The sequence below is a fragment of the Cherax quadricarinatus genome, chromosome 34 (genome assembly GCF_038502225.1).
Source record: "Cherax quadricarinatus isolate ZL_2023a chromosome 34, ASM3850222v1, whole genome shotgun sequence".
NCBI lineage: Eukaryota > Metazoa > Arthropoda > Malacostraca > Decapoda > Parastacidae > Cherax > Cherax quadricarinatus.
In genome coordinates, this window is record NC_091325.1 from 17,496,189 (window position 1) to 17,523,540 (window position 27,352).

The following is a 27,352-nucleotide window of genomic DNA, read 5'->3' on the forward strand; positions in this document are numbered from 1 at the left end:
AGAGTGTGTGTGCGCTCACCTAATTGTGGTTGCAGGGGTCGAGACTCAGCTCCTGGCCCCGCCTCTTCACTAATCGCTACTAGGTCCTCTCTCTCTCTCTCTCTCTCTCTCTGCATCCAGAGCTTTGTCATACCTCGTCTTAAAGCTATGTATGGTTCCTGCCTCCACTACATCACTTGCTAGGCTATTCCACTTCCTGACAACTCTGTGACTGAAGAAGTACTTCCTAACATCCCTGTGACTCGTCTGAGTCTTCAGCTTCCAATTGTGATCCCTTGTTTCTGTGTCCCATCTCTGGAACATCCTGTGTGTGTGTGTGTGTGTACTCACCTAATTGGGGTTGCAGGGGTCGAGACTCAGCTCCTGGCCCCGCCTCTTCACTGACCGCTACTGTGATGAGAGCGGTGGTGTCTATAATGTTAGTAATAGTGATGAGCGTAATTTAAGTGGTGGTGAAGAGTGTGATGAGAGCGGTGGTGTCTATAATGTTAGTAATAGTGATGAGCATAATATAAGTGGTGGTGCAGAGTGTGATGAGGTTAGTCACAGACATTAATGTTGAATACAATACTGTTGACAAATGTAATGAACACAATGTTGGTAGTGGCGCTGGTGATGAATAAACAGCGTCTTGCTCTGGGTTTACGAAGACTCCCACGAGGCCTTACAACTGGAGGTGCACTTACAAAACTCATAGACAAGGGTAGCACTGTTGACATTGATAAGGTCTCCTATTTATATGAACAATTTTTTCATTATGCTGAGAAACTCGGCAAGATCCCAGGACTACTATAATGGATCAAAACTCGTATAAACTTTCTATATTAAGCTGGAACATTGCATCACTTAGTAAAAGACTTCCTGAACTTCATCATAAAGTAACCACCGAACCCATTGATGCTGTGTGTCTACAAGAGTGCAGAGTCCCTGAAAAATCCCAACCCCCTAAATTACCATCATTTGTTGCATACAACCTCAAATCTACTAACTCTTGTGTTCTATATATTAAAAAATCACTTCCCCATCAACTTCTTGCACACAAGAAAACAGAGGGGCTACAATATCACGGTGTTAGGATTTATATAGGGAACTCTGCTCTCAACATATTTAACTTGTATGCTCCTGCTGATAAATTTAATTACTTGGAGCTCCCAACTTGTGCTCATTCTGAGCCTACTCTTATTATTGGCGATTACAATGCGAGACACAAAAGCATTGGAAACTCACAGTTTGGTAATCGTAATGGCAATCAACTGTTGTCACTCTTAAACAGTCATGATAATGTCCAAATTGTAGGTGACCTTGAACCCACACATATCTATGGAGGCGTCCTTGATCTGTGCCTGGGCTTCAACATTACTTCTGCCAGCTGTGAGTCTTCCATTGTAACAGATATAGCGTCTGATCATTTCCCTAGGCTAACCTCTCTAGATATTGGTAATACTATCCTTCCTGGTGGGATATTCAAACGGAAACGTTTTAATGTTCCCACAGATCAGCATGATGACTTTGTTGCACATGTGACTGACTGGTATAATTCCTATGAGTGTTCCTCTGTAGAGACCTTTAACAATGATCTTGTGAGCAGTATTCAGAACTACTTAGAGCCGCCACTGCAACCTCTTGGTACTCTAAACCCAACAAACTTCCATAATAATCATACCTCCTTCAAAAACCATACTTATTACAATGATTCTAAACTTCGTACACTGAAACGTACTGCTCGCAGACTAGGCCTAGCCTATAGAAAACATCGTACCCCTGGAATGCTGAGGCTCTTCCAAACTGCCCTTGCTGCTGCCAGAGAGCGTATGACAGAGCTGCGGCAAACCGACTGGGAAAAATTTGTCAACGGTCTTAATGCTCACACCCCACTTAGCCGGGCATGGAGGGACATAAATAGAATTAAGGGTAACCGAACTGGGCAGATCGCGCACCCTCATCCCTTGCATAGGGCGAATGAGTTAGTCAGTGCTTGGGCTGCTACATCTAGCTATGACAATCTCCCCAGTACCACACAGGCAAAATTAAATGACAAATATGATGCAAGGGAGAGACTTGTTTGCTTTATGCTCAGTAAGGCAGATGATTGCAACATTCCTTTCACTAATTATGAACTTGATGCAGCGCTAACTAAGGGCAACTCCACGTCGCCTGGTGAGGATGGTATTACTTACAACATACTCAGATTGCTGTGTCGAGTACCAGGTAATCCATTACTTGAATTATATAACATGAGCTATGTAACTGGGGAGCTCCCTCAATCTTGGACCAACAGCCTCATCATTCCAATTCCTAAGCCCAATCAACAAAATGCATTTCGCCCAATATCTCTTACTAGCTGCTTGTGTAAAACATTTGAGAGAATGATTCTTAATCGTCTCATGTACAGAATCAAACAATTTTTGTCTCCCCGGTTACATGGTTTCATGCATGGAAGGAGCGTGCATCATTGCATAGCCACCTTTCTCACCCTGCACACTGACAGCTCCTACACTACCTTCCTTGACCTTAAATCCGCTTTCGATGTAGCCAACCGACATGTAATAATTAGTGAACTTGCCAGAATGGATGTTGGAGGATGGCTTCTCCGCTGGATTAAAGGCTACCTGTCCAACAGAAAATCGTCTGTGTTGTTCCAGGGACATAGAAGTGTAACTAAAGACTTTGAATTAGGAACCCCACAGGGAGGTGTGCTCAGTCCCACACTGTTCAATATTCTAATTAATGCATTACTTAATGCTATGCCTAGTCAGCCCCATAATTATGTGATTAGTTTTGCTGATGATATAATGATTCACACCACCGGATTCTCCAACACCCAAAACATTCTTAATCATGTACTAGCCTCGTGTCAGGACCTGGGGTTGATAATCTCTACTGATAAAACAAAGATACTCAATAGGCGTCCTCCTCGACAGAGAGGCACAGTTCGTCAGATCCAATTGCATGATGGGTCTCTTCTAGAATATGTAAGCAGATACAGGTATCTAGGCTTTGAGGTTCCACTACTTGGACCTGTTGTAACAAGACTTTGTCGCCAATACAAAGAACGACTAAGAGCACTTAGAGTTGTGGCAGGGCTTCACCCCAGGTATGGTGCTAATGTTAAAATTGTGAAAATGATGTATCTTGCTTATATTAGATCATTGGTTGATTATGCTGCGCCACTACTTGCTCTTGTGTCTGACTGGAAGCTTGGAGGGCTGGAAAAACTGCAGAACGAAGCAATGAGGATCATCCTAGGATGCCCTCGTACTGCCAAAATTTTAAATATGCAAAAAGAACTTGATATTCCAAGCATCAGAGATCGTGTTACTGAAAGAAATATCCTAATTGGGGTTAATATGCTCAGGCAAGCTCATTCAAACCCCTGCACAGAAGCCCTCCAAACTTTCCTCAGCACTGGTGAACACTCCTCCAGATGGATCGAAAAGACTGGAACCGACCTCCGCATGAATCAGATACATGATCTATGTCAAGTAAGGCAACAGCGGCACTTCTCCGCTCCATGGAATATTACCCCATTCCAAACTACCATTCCTCCATTTCCCCCCAAACTACTTCTTAAATCACAACCAAAACTTCGCCTTGAAGCCAAACATGAGGCCTTAAGCTGTATTGATAACTTAGTCACACAGCACACACTCTCGCAAATTATTTACGTTGATGGTTCTGTTCACCAATCCACTGGTGCAGCTGGTAGTGCTGCTGTTGTCGTACAGAGTGATGGCTCTCTTAAAGAAATTGGAGCACGCATCAATAATTGGGCCTCTACCCTTCAGACAGAACTGTTTGCCATACTCCTTGCACTGAAATGCATCTATGTATCAAAGATTGACAGTTTAATTGTAACTGATTCTCTGTCATCCATAAATGCTCTCAACTCATTAAGCATAAATTGTGGCATGCTTGTGTCAGAAGCCAGACACAGGTATGGTAGGATTGTGGACAGTGGAGTCAGAGTGCACATGCTGTGGATTCCATCTCACATTGGTCTTCAGATGCATGATAGAACTGATAAATTGGCTAAGCTGTATGCTTTCAAAGAGGGAGTAGATTACAATCTTGGCTTGTCAGGTAGTAGTTTGAGAACAATAATACGAAAAGAACTTCAGCTGAATTTTATGGACTTAAGGCTCAGGGAGATTGACACCAGTGAGTCCATCTATCATCATTCTATCATGCAGGAGGAGCCACATGTCTATGGTGCATCCAACAAAATAAGCAGACTCTTGGATGTCACTACCGCCCGGCTCCGGCTGGGTTACAAGTATCTTTGGCAGGTTAAATCACCACCACCAGATGTAGACCAAACGAAATGTAAACTTTGCCAGATGGATTATTGTCACACCCTGCGTCATTATGTACTGGAGTGCGATAAAATTAATGAATTTAGAAACAACTCACTCAGAAGTGTTCAAGAAATGGCTAAGTATTTTATCCACAGTGGTATATTACAGACCATTCTGGAGAAATACCCTGACTTTGCTAGCTGTAAATAAAGCATTACCACATATGTGCATGTGTGTGTGTGTGTGTGTGTGTGTGTGTGTGTGTGTGTGTGTGTGTGTGTGTGTATGTGTGTGTGTGGGTGTATGTGTATGAGTATGTGTGTGTGTACTCACCTATTTGTACTCACCTATTTGTGTTTGCAGGGGTAGAGTCATAGTTCCTGGCCCCGCCTCTTCACTAATTGCTACTAGGTCCTCTCTCTCCCCGCTCCATGAGCTTTATCATACCTCGTCTTAAAACTATGTATGGTTCCTGCCTCCACTACATCATTTTCTAGGCTATTCCACTGCCTGACTACTCTATGACTGAAGAAATACTTCCTAACATCCCTGTGACTCGTCTGAGTCTTCAACTTCCAATTGTGGCCTCTTGTTTCTGTGTCCCCTCTCTGGAACATCCTGTCTCTGTCCACCTTGTCTATTCCCCGCAGTATTTTATATGTCGTTATCATGTCTCCCCTGACCCTCCTGTCCTCCAGTGTCTTCAGGCCGATTTCCCTTAATCTTTCTTCATAGGACATTCCCCTTAGCTCTGGGACTAGTCTTGTTGCAAACCTTTACACTTTCTCTAGTTCCCTTACGTGCTTGGCTAGGTGTGGGTTCCAAACTGGTGCTGCATACTCCAGTATGGACCTGACGTACACGGTGTACAGTGTCTTGAACGATTCCTTACTAAGGTATCGGAATGCTGTTCTCAGGTTTGCCAGGCGCCCATATGCTGCAGCAGTTATCTGATTGATGTGTGCCTCAGGAGATGTGCTCGGTGTTATACTCACCCCAAGATCTTTCTCCTTGAGTGAGGTTTGCAGTCTTTGGCCACCTAGCCTATACTCCGTCTGCGGTCTTCTTTGCCCTTTCCTAATCATCATGACTTTGCATTTGGCAGGATTAAATTCGAGAAGCCATTTGCTGGACCAGGTGTCCAGCCTGTCCAGGTCTCTTTGTAGTCCTGCCTGGTCCTCATCAGATTTAATTCTTCTCATTAACTTCACATCATCTGCAAACAGGGACACTTCTGAGTCTATTCCTTCCGTCATGTCGTTCACATATACCAAAAATGGCACTGGTCCTAGGACTGACCCCTGTGGGACCCCGCTCGTCACAGGTGCCCACTGTGATACCTCGCCACGTACCATGACTCGTTGTTGTCTCTCTGTCAGGTATTCTCTGATCCATTGCAGTGCCCTTCCTGTTATATGCGCCTGATGCTCTAGCTTCTGCACTAATCTCTTGTGAGGAACTGTGTCAAAGGCCTTCTTGCAGTCCAAGAAAATGCAATCCACCCACCCCTCTCTCTCTTGTCTTACTGCTGTCACCATGTCATAGAACTCCAGTAGGTTTGTGACACAGGATTTCCCGTCCGTGAATCCGTGCTGGTTGGCATTTATACTCCTGTTCCGTTTCCAGGTGCTCCACCACTCTCCTCCTGATAATCTTCTCCATGATTTTGCATACTATACACGTCAGATGACACAGGTCTGTAGTTTAGTGCCTCATTTCTGTCTCCTTTTTTAAAATGGGGACTACATTTGCCGTCTTCCATACCTCAGGTAGTTGCCCAGTTTCCAGGGATGTGTTGAAGATTGTGGTAAGTGGTACACACAACATATCTGCTCCCTCTCTAAGGACCCATGGAGAGATGTTGTCCGGTCCCATTGCCTTTGAGGTATCGAGCTCCCTTAGCAGCCTCTTCACCTCCTCCTCATTGTATGTATGTCGTCCAACACTTGTTGGTGTATTCCTTGTTGGTGTCCCCATCTGGTCTGTCTGGAGTCCCTTCCTGTCTCTACTGTAAATACTTCCTTAATTCTCATGTTGAGCTCGTCACATACCTCTTGATCGTTTCTTTTGAGTTCCCCACCTTCTTTTCTCAGGCTGATCACCTGGTCGTTGACTGTTGTCTTCCTCCTAATGTGGCTATACAACAGTTCCGGGCCGGACTTGACCTTCGATGTGATGTCATTTTCGTACTGTCGCTGGGCCTCCCTTCTTACCTGTGCATACTCGTTCTGGCTCTTCTACTAATCTTTTTATTTTCCTGGGTCCTTTGCCTCCTGTACCTTTTCCATTCCCTAGCACACTTAGTTTTTGCCTCCCTACACCTTCGGGTAAACCAAGGACTCGTTTTGGTCTTCCTATTATTTCTGTTTCCCTTGGGAACAAAACTTTCCTCTGCCTCCTTGCATTTTGTTGCTACATATTCCATCATCTCATTAACTGGTTTCCCTGCCAGTTCTCTGTCCCACTGAACCTCCCGCAGGAAGTTCTCATACCTGTGTAGTCCCCCCTTTTATAGTTTGGCCTGTCCCCTTCAGTTCCTGTTACTCCCTCCACTTGTAGCTCTACTATGTAGTCAAAGCTCAGAACCACATGATCGCTAGCTCCAAGGGGCCTCTCATATGTGATGTCCTCAATGTCTGAACTGCTCAGGGTGAACACAAGATCCAGTCTTGCTGGTTCATCCTCCCCTCTCTCTCTGGTAGTGTCCCTGACATGTTGATGCATGAGGTTTTCCAGTACCACATCCATCATCTTGGCTCTCCATGTTTCGGGACCCCCATGTGGCTCCAGGTTTTCCCAGTCGATCTCCCTGTGGTTGAAATCGCCCATTACCAGTAACTTTGCTCTGCTCGAGTGAGCTCTTCTTGCCACCTCAGTATACAGTATGAGTGTGTGTGTGTATGAGTGTGTGTGCGTGTGTGTGTATGAGTTTGTGTATGTGTGTGTGTGTGTGTGTGTGTGTGTGTGTGTGTGTGTGTGTGTGTGTTTATGTGTGTGTGTGTGTATGAATTTGTATGTGTGTGTGTGTGTGTGTGTGAGAGAGAGAGAGACTCAGCAATCAACATTTGCACCAATAACTCATTACAGTTGTGACCGGGTGTGGAAGTGTGAATTGCTCATTACTCTAAAATTTGTTCATGATTGCAGCCATGTATAAACGTAAGTAACCATTCTTACAGTATTCATTACCTTTGTAACTTGTGAGTTCATTACCTTGTACCTAGTTCAGCCATCAAAACTTTGGAGCCCGGTCCCTGGACCCATTGTGTACCTCTGTAATCTGTAAATACCTTTGTAACTTGTCATGATTGTGACCAGACCTACCTGGAGTTCATTACCTTTGTAAATTGTGAGTTCATTACCTTTGTAAATTGTGAATTCATTACCTCTGTAACTTGCTCAGCTATCAAAACTTTGAGGCCCAGTCCCTGGACCCATTATGTACCTCTGTAATCTTTTGACTACCGCCCACAGGATGGGTATGGGGTGCATAATAAACATATTAAACTAACTACTGGATCCTCTCTCTCCCTGCTCCATGATCTTTATCATACCTCGTCCTAAAGCTATGTATGGTTCCTGCCTCCACTACATCACTTCCACTTCCTAACAACACGTACGCGCGTGTCTGCACGAGTGTGCGGTGTTACCACGCAAATTTTTTACCACCATTCTCCATCGAGAAGCTCTATTTATATATTTTTATATACATTTTATATATTTTTGTATACATTTCACAAGTGTAGTTAGTTGTACCGTGTGAACTTTATCTCGTACACCTGTACTCACCTACCTAACTGTACTCGTCTAATTGTGGTTGCAGGGGATCGACTCTCAGCTCCTGGTCCCGCCTCTCTCCTGGCTGCTTGAACCCTATCATACCTAATTTTAAAACAATGTATTGATTCTGCCTCATCCACCTTACTCTCCATGTCGTTGTACTTCCTGACCTTTCTAAAGCTTAAGATGTATTTCCTGACATCTCTGTGGCTCATCTGTGCTTCAAACTTGCATCTGTAACCTCGTGTACCTGAGACCAACCTCTCGAACTCTTCCTGTCAACCCTGTCAATTCCTCTGAGTATTTTCTACTTCGTAATCATGTCATCTCTGGTCCTTCTGTCCTCCAGTATTGTCAGATATAGTTTCTCTAGTCTCTTCTCATAGGTAATATCCCCTCGCCTCTGAGCCTAGATTCGTTGCTAGCCTTTTGCACCTTTTCTAGTTTCTTTACATAGTTAACCATATATGGGTTCCGTACTGGACCTGACATATACCGTGTATAGGGTCTTGAATGCTTCCTTGTTAATGTACGTGAAAAGTAGCTGTTAAATTTACCAGTCTCGAGTTTACTGACGTGCGGCTCAGAAGAAATACTCGGAAGTATGCTCAAGCTGAGTGTGTGATTACTCACATGTCAGCACCAAATGCGGGGAGATGCGAACTTCGTGGTTTATATGTACTGACAGCTACTAGACTAGATACCGATATTATTGCTTCGACATTCACATTATATATTTTAGATACGACGAAGATATACTACGCGGATTCACTCTGAACATTGATATGTACTAGTATTCTTGGGTTATCCTCAGTTCTATTCTCTCATCTGAAAAGCAGCATGCTTGCTGTCATTTCGAGCCCCATCACATCAAGAGGACAAGGCGGTGACCAGCGGTGTCCTCCCCCTCACTACCACCACTCCTAAACCACCTCACTTCCTCATCCATGCCCCTCCTCCCCCTCCACGACTCCCAAACCACACACTCCTGACACTCGTCTCTATCTTTCCTATACTCTGTTTTTCAGCAATTTCGCTTAGGTAACAAACAAGGCAAGGTGAGCATCCAGTAGACTGAGAGGTCCGGGGCCCAAGGCCCCGGTCCTCTCAGTCCACTTGCTACTTGGCCCCCTCCCTTTCATTCCCTCGAGGGTAAGTCTACGTTAGTTGCTGTCCTTCATAAGTCAGCTGCAATAGGGATGCAGGATTCCAAGGAAAGCTCTCTCTTTCAGTAACTTAACTGAGTCAGCAGCTTACTTTAACTGGGCATCATGCCAATATAAGTGTCAGACTTCGGGTCAATGGCGACCAGAAAATTAAGATGCAAATTTTACAGTGCATTACCATAAATGCCACAGTTGCACAAGTGAAAATATAAACCCACTCTGGTGTAGTACTACGTCTCTCTTCAAAGGAGCTCCTACAATTACATAAAATATATACAAGTGACAAAGTAACCAAGGAGAGCTTCACTCCCATCCCTCCAGAGTCAGCATTTTTTGCTAGAATCAACAGCATTATGCATGATTAAGTGCACAAAAACTCGTTGGCGAAATCAGTAGCAAAGAACAAGGTTTCAGTGTCTTAAAGGCTTATAAATTCACTAAAAATGGAAGTAACCAGTCATTCCTGAGGCTAATTCATTGAGTCACCGGAAGACGTAAAAACAATCAGTGACCCCTGGTTGTCTTCAAGAGGGAGCTGGACAGATACCTAAAGTCAGTGTCGGATCAACCGAGCTATGGTCCGTACGATGGACTACGTGCGGCCAGCAGTAACAGCCTCGTTGATCAGGCCTTGATCCACCAGGAGGCCTGGTCATGGACCGGGCCGCAGGGGCGGTGATCCCCGGAATACCCTCCAGGTAGACTCCAGGAGAATGGTCTGAAGTGCCTTGGGACCAGATCAAATCTCCAAGGAAAGATATTTCAATATCAAGCAATGCTATAAGTTCTATGGATTTAACCATAAAAAAAAAAACTGCCCCAATGAAAATCAACTCAGAGTTAGCAGTATCTGCACTGGTGACCATGGATATAAGGAATGCACTAACAGGGACAACCCAAAGTGCATCCTATGCAAACAGAAACACCATCCTGTTTCCCAAATCTGCCCAAAAAAGGAAAGTTGCATTCCAGCAACTGCTTTACGCAAAGAAACAGTTGGACGTCAAGAAACCGCTTCCGAAGCACCACCCACAATGTTCCCTGACTCCTGAGTTTACCTGACTTCCCCCCCTTCTCACTCCCCCATCCCAACCCCAAAACCCACCAGGAACAAGGACGATCTTTCTCCTCTATGACCCTGTGATCCTCTTCAGAATGCCAGATGAAGACGTCCATGATGATTTTGATGGCTGAAAAAATTGCAGGTAACGACCACCATTTTTACATGACCACTCTCAACAGGCTGCTAGTGGCGAATCACTTCACATCCATTATCGTTCCAGGAAGTGCGCGAGCATTAGCGAGTAATTCCCCTCAGGGCAAGGAGAATGACCTCCCAGCACCTACTCCATGTCAACCCACCAAGGCTCACCTGTGGAGGAGGGTTCGGTTGAAACAGTGACATAGGCCACCAAGGAAAGCGACGGTCCCTACACCTGCTCCAGACTCTGCTGCGGTAATCGCCACTGTGAAAGTTGCCACAACTGATCAGTCAGGTTCCAATTCTGCCTAGAATGGAGAAGAAACCGTGCAATGAGATCATCTCTCTTGTATCCATCTGTAACCAGGCCCCATTGTCACCGACTGACAGGGTCATGCATGTGCCTACACAGGACTATTGCCTCCTCTTTGATGAGTCCAGTAGGGAAAGCACGCACGTAGCGTATAATTATAATCTCAGACACCAACAACCTACACGCCTTAACAACGCAAAACAAGAAATAATGTGGATCACAATTTTACAACTCAGCATCCAAGACTTTTTCAATAACCGCTGCCTCCTAGAAGTTGAACTCTGCAATCACAACCCGAACATCATCCTTTCAAATGAGACAGCTGCCAGATCTGAGGTTATTCAACACTCGACAAATCTAGAGGGAGGCCCCACAGTGGGGTGGCTGTCCTAGTGAAAGGAGGCTACGCATTACTTAATATACACGTTGATGAAAACATCAACTTACCAATAGAACTGACGACCTCCTATGGGTGGCTAATAGTAGGAACTGGATATTTCCCTTCTAGACAGCCGTACATAGAGTCCGTCCCTCTACATCAAATACTCAGTAGAAATGTTCCCACAGTCCTTGCAGGGGATTTCGATGTCCATCACCCCGCTCGTTCAACTGCGGCGCCGGCCAGCCACAAGGTGATCATAAGGGAAAGTAGCTGTTCAATCTCATGTCAGCAAGAAATCTGTCATTCCAAGGCCCATTCTTGAAGTCATTTGTAGGTCCTCGTCCGGCGACACCCGTTGTAGTCCTAACCAACAGGGACTGCGACCTGTTTCATTGTAGAGTTTCCTCTGGAGGAAATGTTGGATCGGACCACATTCCTGCCATAATGGAGCTTCATTCCTCGCCATTTCGGACACTTCCACCAAACCCAAACCTAAAACCCATAGGTTTTGCCCCTTTCAGCGTCTACCTAGGTAATGACCTTTTTCCTCGAGAACCAGCCCTCAAATGCAATAGGCGAGGCAATCAGCTCCCTTCACGATAGAATCTCAGATGCTACTCGAGCACGCTGTGAACTAACATCACCCAAGATATACCAACAGTACAAACTAACCAGGGAAATTAAGGATAGCATGGAAAATCACCAAGCAGAGTGTAGTAGGCACAACCAAACAGGCCAATCCACACGTGCAATTCTGCAAGGGATGAAGCAGGATTTAATCAGTCTAATCACCCAGCACAAAAGCGAGATATTTTATATCATGTCCTACAGGCCAACCAATACAAACACCGTCCTGAACAGTTCTGGAGTAAGATTCCCTAGCTCCTGAGGGCAAAGACCAGGCCTACGCAGTACCTACCTCTTTCACTGACGATGACGATGAACAGTATCTATCAACCTGAATGACCCGCAAGATCAAGCCAATTTGATGGGAGAAATATGGGAGAAAAATCTCTGACACAATGATAGCAGAAGATTCAACAATGGCCACTGCCAGTGGGAGTTCAATCACCTCTTCACTGAAACAGTTTGGTTTTCGCACCCACCGAGGAAACCAACACTCCATCAATATCGTCTTCGATGTAGTGGACAGCCTGCGGAAACGGGGAACTCTTGCCCTGACTGCGACTCGGGATGTACACAAAGTTTTTGACAGCCTGTGGCACGACGGCCTTATATTCAAACTTGTTGACCTCCCGGATCATAACTGGACCTTTCTCAGACTTGTGTATAACTTCTGAACAAGAAGAAGCATCATCCCCACCTTCAATTGCAAGACGGCAGAGCCACAGGGATCGTGCTTGAGCTCTATTCTATTCAGCATAGTGTAAATGACTTTCCCCAACCAGAATACAATGACACTATCATTATCCAATTTGCTGACGATGTTATCCATGTAGTATCATCTACTCCTGCATAGAGAAACAACAGGCATGAGAGGGTGAGAGATAAAATGAATACGGAATTGCGAACAGGCAACCTGGAGAAGAAATGGAGAATCACGACCAATCCTGACAAGGTCCTCATCAGCATTATCAGCAAAGAGTCCAGAGCATGGCCCTCCGCTTTATCACAGGCACCAAACTAAGGGACAGAAAAAGAATGGAAGATCTGCACATCCAACAGGAGATCGACGCAATAAATGTCAGGCTAGACAAAGAAGCAACAACTATATACCATGCAAGAACTATATACCAGACAGAAAACCCACCCCAGCCAACTAAGAACTGACTACATCAATACACCTCCCCATAGGATGTCCCTCCAATAAAACGTCCAACGTTTCATACACAAGGAGGACTTCCCAAGACCAAAGATTCAGAGTGATATACCTGAAGATACAGAAGAATCGGTACCACCAGAGCCAATCTACGTTTAAGACATAAAACAGTCCTTACTTTGGATACCTAACATCTAACCAAGTAGCAACTGAAAAACCGCCATTAGCAGGACACCGCCCCAGATTCAGATCAGCCGACCACCAGCTCCAGCAAACACTTTACAACTAGCCCGAGCAACTTGCCTCCTGCGAAAAAAAAAAAAAGGCAATTACAAACATACGTATCACCAATGCGCTTCCCTGCACGTATGCATCTCGTATACAAGTGTGTCTCTTATGGGTAGTGTGGTATACACGATCATCTGATTACTATGCTTAACACAACACACACACACAAACCTACATTAATATGCGATATAGTGGTTGGGTCCACTTACCTTTATTATCCCCCGTCTCCTTACCCCCACCTACCCCTCCTCCACATTCCATTCTTACCCATCCTTCTTCCTTCCAAACCTTACCAAACTTCTGATTAAAGAATTGAATTGATGCACAGAGATACTAACCTCATGGTTAACAGTATATACACCGAGACACACACCACTCTGTATAGACAGAGATAAGTAAGCATGTAAATACATTTTTACTTAGGCTTTGAATTATAACGCTTTTTGTTTAATTTTCTTGGTGGCATAGACGTCATGGCTACTTGAACTGTGCTTCCTGTCTATTTAATGTGACTAATTTCAATTTATATACATTAAGGTATGTATCTTTTGGTATGTATACACTGAAATACACACCAATCGGTCTGAATATTCAGTACACGGCAAACCGGAAAACAAGCTGGAAGGGAATACATAATACCAAGATAATGAGGCAATTTACTTCCAGACGCAACAACCTTAATGGTAATGACTTTTAAATTAGTGTATAAATATACACAATAATTTGAAAGTCCATACCTGGAGGGGGAATCTACCTGAAGGGTATTACGGGGGTCAACGTTCTCGCGGCCCGGTCCATGACCAGGCCTCGCACTGGATCAGGGCCTGATCGACCATGATGTTACTGCTGGCCGCACGCAATCAAACGACAGCATACTCCGTGCCAGGTTATGGGATGAACATGAGCTTCACTCACATTGTTAAGAGCTTTAAGGGAGTGTGAATACAAACCTGGTCCAAGAAGGTCTTGGTGAGCTTATACATAGTCTTCCACATGGCCTCCACCTCCTCGCTAATGGCTTCTGCGTCCAGTCCGATGAAGGGACCTGGTGTGGAAACAGGCGAGGTAGGATAGTAAAGAAGGTTAGTGAGGAGGGTTAGTGAAGATGGCTAGCGAGATTAGCTTGTGAGGAAGGTTAGCAAGAATATTTAGTGAGGACGGATAGTGAGGAAGGTTAGCGAGGATGGTCAGTAACAATGGTTAACGAGGAGGGTGTATTAAGATAATGGAGTGACAATGTGATGGACTCACTCGTAGGTAAGGAGTCTAAGGACCATGTTCAGGAAACTGAAAAATGTAAAATAGGCTTCATGATTATTATATAATGAAACCTCATAAACCTAGGGGAATAAAACAGTGGTTCGGGTGATTATAATCAACAATCCATGGGGGTACCACTGTACAATTGTATGAGTGCGAAACGAAAACCCGTTAAAAGTATTTTCCGAGACCCTGAAGTCAATGTAGCATAAAAGTCTTAATTCCTTCAACCCCATTTTTTTAATTACCTGAAGAGAGGCTTAGCGTGAAGTCGAAAAAAATGTAGCTGTCTATTAAGTATTAGTAATAAAGTAGATTTTAAACTACAAAAATAAGAGTAAGGAGACCTAGAAATAATTCACGTTACTTACTGAAAGTGGTATTGACTGCAACTGACGACTCATATCGAGTAAGTGTAAAAGGGGTAGAACTCTTTCAAGGGGCCACACTTTCTCTAAAGAATCACAAACATCCAGGAGGTATAGAGGCAGAGGGTAGTACTCTCTTTCTTGACAAGGGTTTTACAAGGTTAGGTTAAGAGTTCCTGTCTTTATTTGCAAGCTAAGAGCTGTTACCTCTCTATATATCTATCTCTCTCAAGGACCACAAATATCCAAACAGAGAGTATGATTCTTCCAAAGAGCACAAATATCCGGGTGTTGAAAGACTTACCATTGAACCACCGCTCGTACTTCTGGTGGAAATCGTAAGTGGTGTGCCACAGCTTGTCGTAAGGTTCCTTCAGAGAGATCATGGACTGCAAGAGCGGGAATTTGGTCATCTCCCAGCTCAGCAGACTTTGTTCCTCGTTGATGGCCTAAAGAAATAAAATCTTTAGCTCACAGTAACTACATTATAGAGTACATAGATGTTCCCGTTACGGGGATTTCTTTGAGGCTTACGCCAAGTTAGGGCACCGTAGCTCCGTTGACAACGCACTCGGGTCACTCAGTGAGTGTCCGTGGTTGGATCCCTGGTACGGGTGGAAACGATTGGCATGTTACCTTACACCTGCTGTCCCTGTTCGCCTAGTAGTAAGTAGGTACCTGGGTGCTAGTTGACTGTTGTGGGTGGCATCCTGAGGGACGGTAGTATACCTTAGATAGGGCTGGGTTTTGAAATAAGACGAGGTAAAATAACAGCTCTTAACCTGTATAATTGATATGCGTAAAAAAAAATACATGCAATGGAGAACATTGTCCTCCATTGGGAGGATTTATAAAAAAATGAGATTTTATTCTCAAAATTCTGAAAAAAAAATAGGCAAGGGTGCACCACACATCCCCAATTTCCCATCATACTTTTAGGAGTTTCTGATAAGAATAGTATCAGTTTTTTATAGGGCTAAGACACTATTTTATTACTATTTCGCATTACAAATAAGGAATTTTCCTTGGGATCAAACTCTCTTGATTATTTTGTATCCAGGTAGTTCTTTATTTTCTTTAATCTGGTCTTCCAGTTTATTTAAAACTAATGGAACCTGCTTATAGTAGCCTATCATACAGTATATATTTGTAACTGAGAAATTTATAAAAGCTTATGTAAGTTTTATTTCAATAAACGAGTTATTATAGGTCATATATCTCTTAAAAACTCTTTTGAAGCTGTTTGTGTACTTTCATGTGTGTTATTGTACACCCACAACACAACCCATCTCACACACAAAAGCCATCTCATACAAACGTCCCACATCATACTAACATCCCACTTCATACATAGGTACAGTTTGAGGCTATAGATGAGTTACAGGGATGTCAGGAAGTATTTCTTCAGTCTCAGGGTGGTGTAGACGTGGAATGACCTCGATGAAGAAGTGGTGGGGGCAGATTCCATACATAGTTTTAATAACATGCACTACAGGGCCCACGAGGCTGGGAGAGAGTGACTCTGGCAAGCGGCAAGTTGAGAGGTGGGGCCAGGAGCTAAAAACCACTTATAGGTGAGCACACAACCTACCTGCAGCTCAGCTCTGGCTTCCTGGAACTGAGTGGTGAGACGCTCCAGCATCTCCACGTTCCTCTTCATGGTGTCAACACGAATCTCCTTCATAATAAAGTTGTCACGACCCCGAAGATCTTCTAGTTCCTTGTTGTATACTTGTAGCCTGTGGTGTGTGTGTGTGTGAGAGAGAGAAAGAGAGAGAGATTGAGAGAGAGAAATATTATTTCACAATAAGGCTAAAGATCCAAACTTTCTTCAGTAGCTGAAGACAAGTCACTACTGCTATAGGAAAGTTCGCAGCTAATAACCAACATCTTATTGTACAAAAGTGATCACGGAAATGTTTGAACTAAAAATACAAAAATATACAAAATTAAGTATATGAGCATATGTTTGCATGTGTTTTCCTGCAGCTGGGGGTGTTTAGTATTTATATCAACATCTGTACCTGTAGAACAAATAAAAATTCAAGGAGAAACCTAGCGTGAGATAACAGCAAACAAATCTACTTTCCGTCACAGTACATTATTACTTTGTCCAAGGGTATACAATACCAACAAGATGAGGAATTACACAAATGTTGCGCGTGTTGGCAAGAAGTCTACAAATCAAGATACCCAGATGTTGAACAAGAGCTCTTTACCAGCATCAAGGCACACTCTCCCTTCTGGAAGTTCCATCACTGTACAGCACCACCAGGATTCACTTTAGTAACACTCACGTCTTCTCAAAGTTGGCGACGCGAGCCTTGAGTGCTGTCTCCTTCAAGTCGCGCTTGTGTGAGAGTCGCGTCTCGGCGAGACGGAAGTCTTCCTGGATCTTGTGTGGCCAGGCGTACATTCTGTTGATAAGTGGAACTTGGTCCTCTGGCACCCGCCCGAACTGTCACACATACACACAGGAGTTACAATTAGAGTTTCTCTCACCTACAATGGCAACAAGTTACATAATTGGACCTATATATACTTTTTTGTGCCTGATTGAGTTGATTGGTTGGCAAACTGGGATAAAACCCTTAGACTACACGATGATTATTAGGGAAACATTTAACCTGCACACCATTAGTCAAGAATACTTTAATCAGTCCCTGAAAAATGAGGAATTAAATTAAACTAATTGTGAATGCAGTGAGAAAAATACTGTACACCTCTCGATGTAAGGAATAAACTTGAAAATGCATGTATGCTTACAGACACGGCTTGAACCGGGTTCTACCCCCTGCGATGATATTCATGACTAGGTTGGCATCTGAAGTGATGGTTCCCTCCCGCCAACCCCAATACACCTGGCAACACATTGCATGTATTTATCGATGTTATTATACCTACGAAGCTGGAGGACAAATAGAGGCGACCTACCTGCAGCAGGAACATGAGACGGTCAGTAGCGTTCTGTATCTCCTGCAGCAGCTGCGTCATGGTCTGGGAGGAGCAGATGTGCAGGTAGTTGCTCAGCTCCACGATCTCTGCAGTCACGTCAGTCACTTGACTCAACTTCGTCGACATCTCGTCAAATGATCGACACACACTGTCAGCAACAGTGCATCATCAATCATTCACTTTCACAATTTCGAAGTCGTTTGATTTCAAGTTCTACAAAATTTCAACTGGAAAACCATTCGTCTCCCAAAATATGATTATTAAATAATTGCTAAATGTAATTCGATCTAAACAATTCGAAGTTCTCCCTGTTTTTTTACCAGACCCTGCTCATCGCTTCGAAGGGAGCACTTTCATGTTGGTAAAGGGCTCTTGAGTCAGGGAACTGGAACTGCTCTTTCCTTAGACCAGTTATAATCATCTTCCACTCGTCAGGTGCTGTATGACAGCTACGTGTCACACAGTGGGTTTAATTCTATGTTCCTTGATGAGCGTATGCGAAGAGGAGACATGATGAATGCAAAATACTCCGACATAAACAACGTCGACACACATTATACATACTGTGCAGAATCGGGGCGATGGGATACCTGTGGAAGCTGAGAATGTAGATGGGTCAAGGAGACTTCAGGAAATATTCATTCATTGACATGGCAGTAGAGAAGTGGAATGAACTAGAGAATGATGGTTACGAACAGGACCTGTAGACTACTTTACTATAATGCCTCACGAAACAAACTCATATGAAAAGAACAGAATTATCTCGTCTAGAGATAATCATAGACAGGGTTCACTTATTGAGGAAAAGGAATCTTCACAGTTACTGCTTGTTTTATTAACTACACTAATAATCACTTACGGTTTCTATCATGAATTAAATAATTCAATCTTTTAAAACAGAACTTCTCATATCGTAGTCACTCTGAGTAAAAACATATACCATTAGCCTTATTATAACATCACTGTAATACGTTAAATATTTACAACCAGCTCTAGACAGAGTTTCTAGACTCAATCACAATGAGTCAAAAGATAAATGTGTACATACACAGGCGTTTTACAAACTTAAACGCCACAATGATGCAAATAACTAGAGTTTTTCCTCTGGGACCATCCTATAATAATCCTTTTCTATATCAGTCTATAAACGGCGTAACGCTTAGACTCGTTCACTTAATCCTATTTTCCTCAAGAGTTTTTCAACTACCTTCTCAGACCGAGATATACCATAGCAAAGGGCTTCCAAAATTCCTGATAACTTCTGGGGAAGTGTAGCGTGCCTGCTGCAGTGTTCCTTCTTTGTTATGTTCTTATGTGACTTCAAGCCAGATTCTCCACCAGATCTTCCCTCGACAAGTGGAAGGTGTGAAATACTCTAGGTAAGGTTTTAACACCAGACCTTAGCTCGGTCTGAGTAGGGGTTGAGTAACTCGAACTGTCACCTGGTGTTTCACCTCATCACACTAGTAGTTTAAAACATTGAAACATCCTACCTACATACAAAGCTACATATATTTATGGCCAGATAATATTATAAAGCTGTGTAAATTCATTTTAGTTGTTAATGAAGATACTCCTTAATATAATATTAAGTGAAAAGCCAAAATAACACGTATAAATATATCATCTATTTCTTAAAATGAGCAAAGGGCGTAACAACGATAAAGCAAAAGGTTACAAACAATCATAGGTTTGAAAGTTGTGGTGTATCACGTCAGTACAGTTGTGGTGTATCACGTCAGTACAGTTGTGGTGTATCACATCAGTACGGTTGTTGTGTATCACGTCAGTACAGTTGTGGTGCATCACGTCAGTACAGTTGTGGTGTATCACGTCAGTACGGTTGTTGTGTATCACGTCAGTACAGTTGTGGTGCATCACGTCAGTACAGTTGTGGTGCATCACGTCAGTACAGTTGTGGTGCATCACGTCAGTACGGTTGTTGTGTATCACGTCAGTACGGTTGTGGTGCATCACGTCAGTACAGTTGTGGTGCATCACGTCAGTACGGTCGTGGTGCATCACGTCAGTACAGTTGTGGTGCATCACGTCAGTACAGTTGTGGTGTATCACGTCAGTACGGTTGTTGTGTATCACGTCAGTACAGTTGTGGTGCATCACGTCAGTACAGTTGTGGTGTATCACGTCAGTACGGTTGTTGTGTATCACGTCAGTACAGTTGTGGTGCATCACGTCAGTACAGTTGTGGTGTATCACGTCAGTATAGGTGTGGTGTATCACGTCAGTACGGTTGTGGTGTATCACGTCAGTATAGGTGTGGTGTATCACGTCAGTACAGTTGTGGTGCATCACGTCAGTACAGTTGTGGTGCATCACGTCAGTACAGTTGTGGTGTATCACGTCAGTACAGTTGTGGTGTATCACGTCAGTACAGTTGTGGTGCATCACGTCAGTACGGTTGTGGTGCATCACGTCAGTACAGTTGTGGTGCATCACGTCAGTACGGTTGTGGTGCATCACGTCAGTACAGTTGTGGTGTATCACGTCAGTACAGTTGTGGTGCATCACGTCAGTACAGTTGTGGTGCATCACGTCAGTATAGTTGTGGTGCATCACGTCAGTACAGTTGTGGTGCATCACGTCAGTACAGTTGTGGTGCATCACGTCAGTACAGTTGTGGTGCATCACGTCAGTACAGTTATGGTGCATCACGTCAGTATGGTTGTGGTGTATCACGTCAATACGGTTGTGGTGTATCACGTCAGTACAGTTGTGGTGTATCACGTCAGTACGGTTGTGGTGTATCACGTCAGTACGGTTGTGGTGTATCACGTCAGTACAGTTGTGGTGTATCACGTCAGTACGGTTGTGGTGTATCACGTCAGTACAGTTGTGGTGCATCACGTCAGTACGGTTGTGGTGTATCACGTCAGTACGGTTGTGGTGTATCACGTCAGTACAGTTGTGGTGTATCACGTCAGTATAGTTGTGGTGTATCACGTCAGTATGGTTGTGATGTATCACAACAGTTGGTTGTGATGTATTACGTCAGTATGGTTGTATACCACGTCAGTACAGTTGTGGTGTATCACGTCAGTACGGTTGTGGTGTTTCACGTCAGTATAGTTGTGGTGTATCACGTCAGTATGGTTGTGATGTATCACAACAGTTGGTTGTGATGTATTACGTCAGTATGGTTGTATACCACGTCAGTACAGTTGTGGTGTATCACGTCAATACGGTTGTCGTGTATCATCCACAGGGTAGCCACACACTGGGTAGCCAAACACTGGGTAGCCACACACTGGGTAGCCACACACTGGGTGGCCACACACAGGGTAGCCACACACTGGGTAGCCATACACTGGGTAGTCACATACTGGGTAGCCACACACACAGGGTAGCCACACACAGGGTAGCCACACACTGGGTAGCCACACACAAGGTAGCCACACACTGGGTAGCCAAACACTGGGTAGCCACACACTGGGTGGCCACACACAGGGTAGCCACACACTGGGTAGCCACACACTGGGTAGTCACATACTGGGTAGCCACACACACAGGGTAGCCACACACAGGGTAGCCACACACTGGGTAGCCACACACTGGGTAGCCACACACTTGGTAGCCACACACTGGGTAGCCACACACTGGGTAGTCACACACTGGGTAGCCACATACTGGGTAGCCACACACTGGGTAGCCACACACTGGGTAGCCACACAGCGGGTAGCCACACGCTGGGTAGCCACACACTGGGTAGCCACACACTGGGTAGCCACACACTGGGTAGCCACATGCTGGGTGTGTATAATTATGCTACAGTAAATAAAATAAAATCGGAGAGAGGCAGAGTTTAAGATTAGGATATTGAGACTTACTCCTTGTCATGTTCCTTGTTGCGTACCACGAAGTACTCCAGGATAGCTGCTGTCAGCTCCTTCACCTGTAACACAAATTCCATATAATATACCTAGTTGGATGAGTCTTATTGAAGCCAGCTGGTCCAGTGGCTAATGCGACAGTCTGGAGTTTTGAGACTCTCTGATCGCGGGTTCTAACCTCACCCGTGGTATGGTTTGTTTGCAATCGTGTCATTACGATTTCGTGAGTCAAATTCTATATTACTATTATATATTAATAGTAGTAGTAGTAGTAGTAGTATTAGTAGTAGTAGCAGTAGCGGTATTATTATTATTATTATTATTATTATTATTTTTATTATAATTATTATTATTATTGTATTCATGGGGAAGCACTACTCCCGTGAGGCCCAAAGAACGCCTGGGGAATGAGAGGCATTTATGCTTGATCCAAGGAAGGTAGGGACGAGTCCAGTTCCTTGGAACAAGAGTCCTTCACTGGCATCAAGGCACCTTCCTTGAAGTGATATGGCAGATTAAAACAAATGATAATAAAAAATCACTCCTAAGACTTACACCCACTTCAAGGAGGAAAGAATGTTGGTACACATAACACAGTTGATCTGAAATATGTTGTGGACTGAGTGATAATGTTTGTTAAAAGTTCACCCGTTTGCGAATTCTTAAGTATATATATATATATATATATATATATATATATATATATATATATATATATATATATATATATATATATATATATATATATATATATATATATATATATGTGTGTGTGTGTGTGTGTGTGTGTGTTAATCTTGAATAGTTGTGTGTGTGTGTGTGTGTGTGTGTGTGTGTGTGTGTGTGTGTGTGTGTGTGTGTGTGTGTGTGTGTGTGTGTGTGTGAGTAATGTATATAAATTCGGTTGATGTGAGGTGAATATAAAATAATCGTATGGTTATGATGGTGTAACTAGGAGTATATCAAAGGTCAGTAGTAATGTGTGTGAGGGACGAGGACTGTGGTGTGTCACCTGCTGCTGGAGACGATGATTGATGTCTTTACAGTTAAGCAGGATGAGTCCTAAGGGCACGTAGTCTCTAAGCTGTACCACCTGGCCACTAACCAGTTGCAGCGACGCCAGCAGCTTCTTCCCCTCCTGTGAAACACCATAAACACGCAGCTGTAGTGCCCTACACTCATCGCATCACAGCAAGTCACACTCAGAGTACTCACATGCTTCGTACTGTTCGTGGTACGATTATATTAATAATATGTCAATTATCATTTATATTTAAATATACATATTTAATTATATTTCTTCTATTTAGGTTATTATTTAAGTAATTTGTTAATCAGTAGCAACATACGTTACATTAATTAAATCACCATGACTGATTCCAGGGACACAGCAAATACGAGTCAATCTCCCCACGTCAACAGGCAGTATTAGTGGTTAACTTTAGTTATTACTAAATGCTGAGGACGCTCTCGCTATGCTGAAAATATTGAGAAAAAGGGAAGGCAAAGTCTACGGAACAAACAATGGACTGATGTTGTAAAGGGAACATCCTCAGGGAAGCAGACATGGTGGAAATGATAGCACTAATGTAATTATTTTAATTTTTATAACGAACGATTTGCAGAATATCTGTTATTAGAGCTACTTTATATACATACATCATATATATATATATATATATATATATATATATATATATATATATATATATATATATATATATATATATGCTTCTGTAGACTATGTAAAACATGCATTTTAGTTATAAAGGTATTGAGAAAATTAAGGTTTAATAAGCAAATGCGGATTGTCATGTTGACCGCGTAAACATCGACATAGTAACATTTTTAATTCTAAATACACATCAAACCTTGTAGTGTACATCCCTGCTCCTCGGGTTCTGTACACAATCAATTACTACCCAAAAAACAGATTCCCTCGAAATACACCTTAAAATATATGTATGTACTAATATACACTACTAGCAATATACACAGTCTATGCAAAATACTGCACACACGAAAAAAATTTTTGTTCATGAGCTAGTAAGCGTAGATGGGTCTAGAGATGCACCACCACTACAACCACCATACAAGCTACAAGCTCAAGGACGCTCACTAAACCATGAACTACGGCACCTGCCTAACCGTTTGTTTTCCGGCGTTCCGTGCCCCATAGCACTAGTGTACATTAAAGAAAAGCACATAACATTTGTTCACTTCCTGCCCATGTTAAGTCCAGGGAAGCTATGACACACACTCTCCTTCCGTAGCCTTCTGAGGTAAACATGTCCACAGGAGTATGAAACAAGGCGTCAGTTATTTAGAACACTTCACAAGCTGCCCGTCACATCATGGAAGTGTTCATCTGGGCGTGCAAAACACCGAGAATTTTGACGTACATGGTGATAAATAAAATGCAACAAACTTTTCAGTTAGGTCAGGCTGTATTATGTACCAATTATAACACGCGTGCATTAATAACAACACGTGTGTACCAATCACAACATGGCTTTCATGTCGCTTGAAGGCCCTTGTTGCAACATAGAACACAAGGCTACCATGAGACTCAGATAAAAGAAGCATTTTACTCCTGTCAACACTGAGCAACTGGCTGGAACAGCTCACAACATATTATAAGTAAATATACAGTAGATATGTACAAGTGGATAAGGTATCAAAATGTAAGTTAATGGCACAAACGAACCCGGATAGAGAATATGAAACAACAGAAATATGAGTATTATATTTGTTAGCTTCACATCGAGGCTCTCTCCACTTTGTTAACTGATGGAGAGAGCTTTACACTAAAGCCATCTTCAGTAAGTTATTTGATGAAGAGGGCCTCACACTAACACCTTCTTCACCAAATTAAAGAGTACTTCAGTTTGAGGCCGAAATATAGAGCACATATCTTCTGTTGCGTAGTGTGGATTCATTTGTGCCACTGACCAGTGTTTTTTTTTTCTTTTTACAGTATTTGTGTATGTACATTAATGTTTCACCTCCAACATAGCTGTTCTGTGAGCATTGATTTCCTTCCGCACGTCAGACTCCAGATTCACCTGAAGGAAAGATCTGATGTCTTAACACGCTCTGGACCAGATGTCTGTACCGTTGTGGTGTAGATGAAAGTTAACTGAGCATACTTACCCGAGCCGGAGCTTAACAGTGTTGTTACTTAAATCACTCTGGAAAACAAATCTGTAAACTGCCAACAAAAAACTTCACAGCACCACAAAAACATGTTTATGTATATGCATAAATAAAATTACTGGTGGTTATTTGATGCTTAATTAGCACATTTGAAATCATGTGCAATTGTAGTTACAATGCATTTGAACATGTGGAGGAGAGTTTTTTGGGGGATTTGACGTGATGTTGGAGTTTCAGCAGGAAAAATCTGTTAAGGTATTTAGGAAAAACCAGTTAACCAAAGCTACAGAGGTGCCAAATCAGGTGGTATTATAATTCATTGGGACATATGAAGAGTAGCTAAGGTGCAAATGACTGTGAATGTAGTTTTCTTCTTTTCGTCACCTTGCTTTTGTTGGGGGAGTGTAAATAACACTGTGGCACCTTAAGTGCTTAAAGAGACGATTGACACTAGGAAATATACGTTTCAGGATGAGAGAGATAAATAATTATACGACTCATGAAAAAGTGCACATGGAGAGCAACCTGCGTGATGGGGCAAGACGTGCTGGGGCAAGACGTGCTGGGGCAAGACGTGCTGGGGTAAGACGTGCTGGGGCAAGACGTGTTGGAGCAAGACGTATGAGTAAGTCTCGTTAAGAGACTTACTGCTCCTGTTCACCTAGCATTAAATAAGGATTTTAATTCTAGCCGATTGTTGTGGTTGCCTCAAAGGGAACAGGAACAAAGGACACAAATAAATGAACAATTTTGTTATCAAAACATACATAACTGTTACAAAATTAAAGCCCGTGGTCATGAAGAACATTTCGGGTAAACTAAAACTTGAACTCACAGCTATTGGACATTGTACATTTATATAGCTGATGTCAGGGTATTTAAATGGCAAGTTTAATATAATTTAATAGTCTGATAATAAGATTATTACATGCAATGATAATTTTAAGAAACAAAACTCTGCATATTAAAACAGACACGGTTATTTGATGATCGAACAGTACAAAACTGTATTGCCAAATTCAGATATAATAATTCATGGGGAGTAAAAAAAAAAAAGTGGTGGCAGCAAGTGTACGAGTGTTAATGATGAATGGAATCTTTTTCTTCCTCTCTTGGTCCCTTCTCTGACCCCCTCGCCTTTATATACTAGTTCCCTCACTCATTCGTGTTAGTGTGACTTTGTAAATGGTTCAAGTTGGACTGAAACGTCGTCGTAAGCTTCTCTCTCCTATGTGCGAGTTATTTGTGTATTGTTCCAGTCACGGTATTGTGCCTTTTTGTTCTAGAATCAGATATAAGTTTACGTAAGTATTCGATTTACATCAAATTCAGGTGTTTTTGACAATATTTGTGAAGCAATTTGCAGATAGTGAACTTTTAAAGTCTCCTGGTAGAGAATTCCACATATTTTGACATCGTATTTGCATGAGATATCAAAGATATTAGTTTCTTATATATGTTACCGCAGGTCTCAAAGAAGAGTTTTAGCACTGGGTTAATGAATGTATTAAGTGTCCTTTGCATATGATATAAACAGTAGTAGGTATGAATGTTGCATATGTTGAATAAATTTGGGATAGCAATTACGTGCGTTATCTGTAGCCTCCTCATTGTACAATCATTTTGATGCCAGAAAGAATAAAAAGGCACATAGGAGAAAGAAACTTATGATCTCCCCCCCTCTCTCTCTCTCTCTCTCTCTCTCTCTCTCTCTCTCTCTCTCTCGTTCCTTGGAGTCCCACCACTTTAGTGACTCACCTTCAAGATGCCACAGTTCTCAATGAAATCCTGCACGAGGTTCAAGGTGGTGTCATCAAGGAGGTGAGTGTATTGGTGGTAGATGGCCACGTAAGTGGAGGGTCCCGGGGCATTGGCACTGAAGAGTGCTGACACTTCCGCCTTCACCGCCTCCACTGCTTCCTCCTCGGCACTCACAGCGTGTAGGTACAGTCTACGCCGGGACATTTCTGCCACGAAAAACCTTTGGTTAGGTAACACTCGTCAGGAAACAAAACCAATACTAGTGAATATTCATCAACCACTGTACGGGTGGGGTTAGAACCCATGCAAATGAATCGTAAAACTCCAGGCCAGTGCGTAAGCTACTGGACCAGCTGGCTACAATAAGATACATCCATCTGGGTATCTTTTTACATCATTGGGAGGTTATCAGTATCAACTTTTCGGTACTGAATTCAGTCACTGTTAATGAACAAATGCTGGAGCTTTTAGTTATATGACTGTGCCTTCAGCTGACTTACAGATACATAATTTTAAAAATTAAGGTAACATCATTTACTATGTAAGGAGTAATGGGATCGATCCAAATTCACACAAGCTTTCATAATCCCATGTCTAAGGCTAGATTTGGATTTTTGCTCCTGACATGCACAACTTATTGTGCACCCCATATCCATCCTGTGGATGGTAGAGCAAGAGCATGAGGATACACAATGGACGTTAAAAGTGGGTTAACGGGAATACATATGTCTAAGAACAGGTCCAGGTTAACTAGACCTTAAAAAGAGTTAACAGGGAAACATCTATCTAAAACATTTTT

The 27,352-nt window shown here is 42.9% G+C and overlaps 1 protein-coding gene across 1 annotated transcript in view; it reads right to left on the reverse strand.

Moving 5' to 3' along the window:
• The window catches only part of LOC128693651 (dynein axonemal heavy chain 3-like), an 82,176-nt gene that overhangs the window by 39,817 nt on the left and 15,007 nt on the right, over positions 1-27,352 (reverse strand). Inside the window, exons 6-13 of the mRNA XM_070091261.1 lie at positions 26,551-26,759; positions 22,649-22,774; positions 21,634-21,698; positions 17,768-17,936; positions 17,131-17,291; positions 16,425-16,572; positions 15,138-15,282; positions 14,156-14,250 (exon numbers count right to left, since the gene is read on the reverse strand). Coding sequence (XP_069947362.1) covers positions 14,156-14,250; positions 15,138-15,282; positions 16,425-16,572; positions 17,131-17,291; positions 17,768-17,936; positions 21,634-21,698; positions 22,649-22,774; positions 26,551-26,759 — 1,118 coding nt within the window. The remainder of the gene's footprint in view (positions 1-14,155; positions 14,251-15,137; positions 15,283-16,424; positions 16,573-17,130; positions 17,292-17,767; positions 17,937-21,633; positions 21,699-22,648; positions 22,775-26,550; positions 26,760-27,352) is intronic.